This window comes from Chlorella variabilis (assembly GCF_000147415.1).
Source record: "Chlorella variabilis unplaced genomic scaffold CHLNCscaffold_12, whole genome shotgun sequence".
NCBI lineage: Eukaryota > Viridiplantae > Chlorophyta > Trebouxiophyceae > Chlorellales > Chlorellaceae > Chlorella > Chlorella variabilis.
In genome coordinates this window covers 1,188,913-1,195,412 of record NW_005435076.1, presented here as the reverse complement: position 1 = coordinate 1,195,412, position 6,500 = coordinate 1,188,913, and the positions used below count along the sequence as shown (strand labels likewise).

The 6,500-nt window shown below is 68.1% G+C and overlaps 1 protein-coding gene across 1 annotated transcript in view; it reads left to right on the top strand.

Moving 5' to 3' along the window:
* Positions 1–2,979: 2,979 nt before the first annotated feature.
* The window catches only part of CHLNCDRAFT_134977 (hypothetical protein), a gene marked incomplete at both ends in the record, with an annotated part of 3,926 nt that continues 405 nt past the window's right edge, over positions 2,980–6,500 (top strand). Inside the window, 9 exons of the mRNA XM_005847124.1 lie at positions 2,980–3,073; positions 3,250–3,533; positions 3,687–3,821; positions 3,991–4,143; positions 4,317–4,544; positions 4,753–4,923; positions 5,064–5,608; positions 5,775–6,042; positions 6,210–6,353. Coding sequence (XP_005847186.1) covers positions 2,980–3,073; positions 3,250–3,533; positions 3,687–3,821; positions 3,991–4,143; positions 4,317–4,544; positions 4,753–4,923; positions 5,064–5,608; positions 5,775–6,042; positions 6,210–6,353 — 2,022 coding nt within the window. The remainder of the gene's footprint in view (positions 3,074–3,249; positions 3,534–3,686; positions 3,822–3,990; positions 4,144–4,316; positions 4,545–4,752; positions 4,924–5,063; positions 5,609–5,774; positions 6,043–6,209; positions 6,354–6,500) is intronic.

Here is a 6,500-nt window from a genome sequence, read left to right as displayed (position 1 = left end):
AGGGGTAGGCAGGGATTGCTTGCGACACACTACGGGGCCCCGCCACAGCCTGCAGCCCAAACAGACTGGTCCCTGTCCGTCGTGTGACCTGCTGCTGCCCCTCTCCGGCCGACTGCAGGCTGTGCTACCTGTTCTGCCGCTGCACCCGCTCGATCAGCGTGGTGCCCCCCGCCCAGTACGCACACCTGGCGGCCTTCCGGGGCAGGGTGCTGTGCAGGGGAGGTGCGCCTCGCTGCTGCACACCGGCTGCTGGGCCTGCTGCCCTGCGCCTGCCACGCCTGTGTCCTGACTGGCAGGCTGCTGCCAGCGCTTCCATCTGCTTCAAGGAGGCCGCTGTGCCCTCCAGCCCAGGGCGCTCCCCGCTGCTCCTCTCTTCCACCAATCCCCGCAGGCGACAGTGAGACAGGCTCCGTGTCCAGCGGCGGCTCCGGCACCGTCGAGTTCCTGCCCGTGCACTCCCAGCTGAACAAGGTGGGCTGGGCACGTGGGCTGGCCTTCTCGGGTGCCTCTATCAGTATGTTGCAGGCCAGCCGCTGGCAGGTTTCCCTTGCTCTCCAGCCAGCGGTGGGCGACTGGACTGCCCTCTGCCTGCCTGAATGCCTGCAGGTCATGTTTTACGTGTGAGCTGCATGCGCCCAGGTGGCAGCCACCCGGAGCGGCGGCGTGGAGCATAGGCTTCCGCCCTGCCGATCCACCTGCCAAGCACCAACAACAGTTTGCATCATCGTGCCAGAATCTCACATGCACCCGCTTTGCCAGTTTGAAATGGGTTGCTGTGGTTCAGTTACATACCAACCGAGTCGCATGCATTGAAATGAGTTGCAAGTTGGAAGTTGAGGGGCTTGTTTGTGCAGCCGCCCCGCATGTTGTCTTGTGGTTGTATAGCATCCATGCAATTGTGGAAACGCGAGCTGAAAGTGCACTGTGGCAGTGCATGTGGTCGCTCAGGGAAGAAACAAGCAGCTCTAGATGCCATGGAATTGGAAGGCTCCCCCCAATGTCCCCCTTCACCGTCGCAAGCGTGCTGCCCCTTCGCCGCCCGCCAGAGCTTTGTACAGTGCCCGTGGGCCGGCGCCTTGGCTGGGCAGCACCACAATCTCCCTGATGCGCCCGCCCTCCACCCGCACCCTCATCAGCTGCTCCTCCAGGTGCACCCGCCGCCCGCTGGGCTCCACGGGCGGTAGGCCCGGCAGCGAGAACTGTGCCCCCGTGTGGTGCCCTGACGCCCTCACCGCAACGAGCGCCCACCCATCTGAACAACAGGTGAGCAGCAGGAGCGGGCTTGGGTGCGGCAGGGGCGGCTAGGCTGGCACCGGCGTGAACTGTGCGGCGGGGCGCCTCACCCTTGTCTGCCTTGCCATCAGTGGCGGCACTCCATGTGAAATCGGGTAAGGCCGGCGCCACGCAGCTGCACATGAGCTCAATGAAATCCGCCTTGAAGTACGTGCGGCTTTCCCCCGCCTCGTGCCGCACCTCTTCCGTCATGCGGAACCCATCGTCCACCAGCTCCTCGTACACCTGCCGGGCAGCAGTCGCACACGGTGGAAAGGCAGTACATCCAGAGGCTGATGGCGACGGCAGAGGATTGCAGGGGTGCGGATAAACTTGCCTCTCGGGAGATAGGCCCAAAGAAGCGTTGAAGGGTGTCCCTGCGCTCCTCCAACCCAAAGTCAGGCAGCCATCCAGGCTTCCGCAGGCCCACTGCATTGAAATGCACAGATGCAGTAAGCGGTGCAGAGGCGGGTCGCCTTGCGGGGTGACCTGCTTCAGTTGTGTGCCTCGCCCAGTTGTTGAGTTGTCAAAGCATTAGAGAGGATCAAAGCAGCCACCTCGGGCTTGCTACTAACCCGCCTTGAAGAAAGCCCAGCTGTGAGCCTCCACCGAGCGGCGTCCTCGCGGAGAGGCGGCGGCCGTGCCCACGAGGCGGCGGGGCGGGCTGAACGGGCGCACGTCGCGGCGGCTCGGCACCGCAGACGCGAGTGGGTGCGCATGGGTCGCTGTGAGGCGCGCAGCGCTGCCCATGGGGCCACGAATAGGCCGCAACTGAGGGTGACTGGCCGGCTTCGCCCCCTTGCTGTAGCAAAACGTGTAATAGCAAGTATTGCGAGCATACAATCAATACGAGATGGAGGGTCGAGCTTTGGCTCCTACTTCGCTAGAGTCTGACGTCGCCGCCGCCTTGTCAGCAAGCTCCGAAGGCGCCGGCACAAGGGGGAAGGAGTCCCGGTCCCCGCCCGTCATCACACACCTCAGCCAGTGCAATGTGCTGGGCGTCTCGTGAAGGCACGCATCTGTGTGAAGAGATAAGGAGCAAAACATATCAGCCTGGCCTGCTGATATGCACTGTGCACTTGCTGCCCGGCATCTGCCCGCGCCGGGGCCGCCCTTTTCTGGCACGCCTACTGCCCCGGCCCTCACAGTTGCTTATGAAGGCGCAGGGTCCATGTTGTGGCGTCTGAGACCCGTGGGGCCCTCTCCTGTCGTGGCCTAAAAATGATTCTGAAGCGCCGAAAGGCGGCGGGGGGTTTCCGCAGGACAGCGTCGGCGGCGCAAAGTCTCTCCTGGTTCTTCTTTTTTCTCTTTCACTGCATCACACCGCTGCAGCCTTCTCAAATCGATAACTTGCCAACCATCGCGCCCTGCCAGATCGCCTCCAGCTCCTCCCATGGCGCTCCACCTCGGCATGGTGTTGGATCCGGAGGTTCACACCACTTGATCCATTTAACCAAACCGTTGCGCCATGACCTGAGAGTGGGAGAGTAGGCTAGACTCTCGCACAGCCGCCTGCGAATGTTGGCGCCGCGCTGAAGCAGCACAAGCGCACGCCCACAAATGACTCCAGCAGCTGTGCACAACCAGCCGTGGCTGGGGCTGCAGGCGGCGTCCCCTACCACCCACACCCATGGAGAGCAGGGGATTCTGGCAGCAGGAGGCCAGTGGGAACGCTTAGACCAACAACCAGCGCTGCCGGACTCGCAGATGCAGACGCGGGCAGCAGCATCGGACCCGCCAGCGGCAGCGCCTTTGGCACAGGCGGGGCAGCTAGAAGTGCGGCAGCAGCTGACACACACAGGTGGGAGCAGCCTGCGGTTGTTGCCGCCTGAGGCGCAGGGTGCAAGCCAAAACTCTGCATAGCAGTTGTGGCTGCGGGGGCGCCTTGCCTTGGTTTGCGGGCGGTGGCAGTGTAGGAGGCGGAGGCGCCGACAAGTCACCCACACGCCGCCGCCTGGTCGCCTGCCGCGCTTGCAGGACCTGCAGCGCCGCAGGCTGCACAGCAGCCCATGCAGTGTGCGGCGGCTGCTGTGGCGGCCAAGGATGTGCCGACAGACCAGGGCATGCCTCAGAAGACCCCAAACAGCATCCTGCTAGCGCCGCTGCCAGCGGCGGCGGCGGCATTGGCCGCGGCAGGCAGCGCGCCTGCGTCCGCCATCGCCTCGCCAGCCTCACCCGCCGTGGCTGACCAAGCCATGGACGAGGCATCCGCAGCCTACTCACGCGGCGACTATGCACGGGTGGTGCAGCTGTGCCAGGCGGTGAGTTGAGATGCCGGTTCTTTCTTCTTTGCCCTCCCCTCGCGTGCTCTTGGTGTGCGTCGCAGTGGCCAGCGACAGCAGCAGCATGCTGGCGCCGCTGCCTGCGCGCGCTCTGACCAGTGCCTGCCTCGGCTTTGACCTTATCCCCTGCAGCTGTATACGGCGGGGCAGTCGCGACGGACCGACCTGCTGCTGCTGCTGGGGGCGGCGCACTACCAGCTGGGGCAGTACGAGCAGTGTATTGCCTGCAACGACCAGTGCATCCTGCTGGACCCCACGCTGGCAGAGGTGTGTGTTGTGTGTGTGTTTGTGCGCATGCGCGCGCGGGGCTGGTGGTGGGCGGTGATCGCAAGCTGGCAGGTCTTCAAGCGGCCAGCGCCTGGCAGCCACCCTGCCCGCCTCCGCCCGCCCCTTGCCCCCATCCCCCTCCTCCCCGGCCCCCCTGTGCCCCCGCCAGGCCCACGCCAACCTGGCCAACGCGCTGCAGCAGCTGGGCTCCACCGACCTGGCCCTGCTGTACTACCAGAGCGCGCTGCGCCTGCGCCCCGCCTTCACAGACGCCATCAACAACATGGCGGCGGCGTACCTGCAGAAGGGCCTGGTGCTGCAGGTGGGGCCCCAGCCCTCGCCAGACGCTCTTGTTGCTGGTGGCCGCGTGTGCACACCCCGGCCGGCCGAACCCTAGCATCGTCCGTCGCCTCCCACGCCACCGGCATGGCCTGCCCACTCCCTCGTGCGCCTTGTGCCCACTCACCCATCCCACATCCTTCTTTCCACCTGCAGGCCATGGAGGCCTACAACGCAGCCCTGGCCATCGCCCCCGGCCTGGCCGAGGTGCGCGTCAGCCTGGGCGACCTGTGGCGCCTGCAGGGCGAGGCTGGGCGCGCCGCCGCGGCCGCCTGCTACACAGAGGCTCTGCGCGGGGAGCGGCGCTGCGCGGCGGCCTGGCGCGGCCTGGGCGACGTGCGGCGCGAGGCCGGGGACGCCACGCAGGCGGTGGCCTGCTACCAGGTGCGGCGGCTGGGCTGGGCTGGGCCGGGCTGGGCTGGCGTCCCTGCGGGGCGGGCAGGTGGCTGACCCGCCGCTTGGGGCGCTGCTGCGTCTGCGCCGCTGTGGCGCCTGAGAGGTGTGCAGGAGGATTGGGGTGGAGGGCTGGCTGGCTCCACCTTGCGCTCCCCAGCCCTCCTCATCGCCTGCTGCTTCTCTTGCCCGCCCGCAGGAGGCCCTCCGGCTGGAGCCGTCCTGCGCCGACGCACACACCGGGCTGGGCGTGGCGCTGCGCGAGCTGGGGCGGCGGGGCGAGGCGGAGGCGGCGTTCCACGCTGTGGTGGCGCTGCGCCCCGAGTGCGCGCTGGCGCTGGGCAACCTGGCGGGGATGTACTACGACCAGGTGCGGTACGGAGGTACTGCTGCATGTGGCCCCTTCCATGCAACACACGCCCACCTGCCTGCGCCGCCGCCTCTCCACCTGCTCGGTCTGGCAGTTGACCGAGCCTGTGCGGCCCTGCCTGCGCTCCCTGCCTGCCGCAGGGCAAGCTGGAGGAGGCGATTGGGGCGTACCGGCAGGCCATTGCCGCGCAGCCGCAGTTCCCGGAGGCCTATAACAACCTGGGCAACGCGCTGCGCGAGGCGGGGAGGAGCGAGGAGGCGATCGCCTGCTACACCATGTGCATACACCTGCAGATGGCGGCGGCGCAGGCGCCGCTGCTGGCCGCGGCGGCCGTGGCACGCGGCGGCGCGGCGCCGGGCGGCGGCGGTACCGGCGGTACCTCAGCCCAGCACGCGCAGCGCCTGTCTGTCACCTACAACAACCTGGCCAGCATCCTCAAGGCCACGGCGCGGCTGGCGGAGTGCATCCAGTGCTACGAGCACGTCATGTACCTGCAGCCGCGCTGCCCCGAGGCGTACGCCAACCTGGGGTCGGCCTACAAGGACTGCGGGCGGCACGACGAGGCGCTGGCCGCCTACCGCCACGCCCTGCAGCTGCGCCCCGACTTCCCCGACGCACACGCCAACTACGTGCACAGCCTGCAGTGCGTGTGCGAGTGGGGGGACAGGCCCGCGCTGTTCAAGAGGTGCGTGGGGGCGGGGGGTTGTGCGTGCCTGAGGTGTGGGAGGTGGCCTGCGCCAGGCCTGCGGGGCTAGGCCAGCCTTGCTTTTGAGCTGGAAGCGGCGTGGGGTGGGTATCCGGCAGCTCCTCACCCCTGCTGCCACCCCTGCCGCTGCTGCCTCCTGGCGCAGGCTGGAGGCGGATGTTCGGCGCGACATTGCTGCGGGGCGCCTGCCCTCGGTGCAGCCCTTCCACGCCATGGCCTACCCCTTCCCTGCTGACCTGGCGCTGGCCATAGGCCGGCAGTATGCGCAGTACTGCGTCACCGTGGCGCGGCGCCTGGGTGTGCCGCGCCTTGCGCACGCGCCGCCGCTCCCGCTGGCGCCGGGCCAGCGCCTGCGTGTGGGCTACGTGTCCTCCGACTTTGGCAACCACCCTCTGAGCCACCTGATGGGCGCGGTCTTCGGCATGCACGATCGCAGGCGCGTGCCCGGCAGCTGCCGGGCAGCCGCACCCGGCGCCACGCCACGCCACGCCTGCCACGCCCCGCTGCTGGCCCTGGCCTCTCTCCCCTGCCGTTGCTCACCCTCCCTACCCCGCCCTTGGCCGTCGCCTGCCGCAGCAAGATCGAGGTCTTCTGCTACGCGCTCACGCCGTCAGACGGCTCCGAGTGGCGGGCCCGCATCGAGGCCGAGGCGGAGCACTTTGTGGATGTGTCGGCGTGGGGCGCCGCCGACGTGGCGCGCCGCATCAGCGCAGACGGCGTCCAGGTGCGGCGGCGGCGCCGGTGGGGGCCTGGGGCAAGGGCAGCTGTGCATGTGGGGGCGCCGCTCAGGACGCCTGCCTCAGAGACGCCTCCTCTCTGCCTGCTGCCCGTCGCGGCTGCCCCTGCCCGTCGCACCCAACCCCCCCCCCCC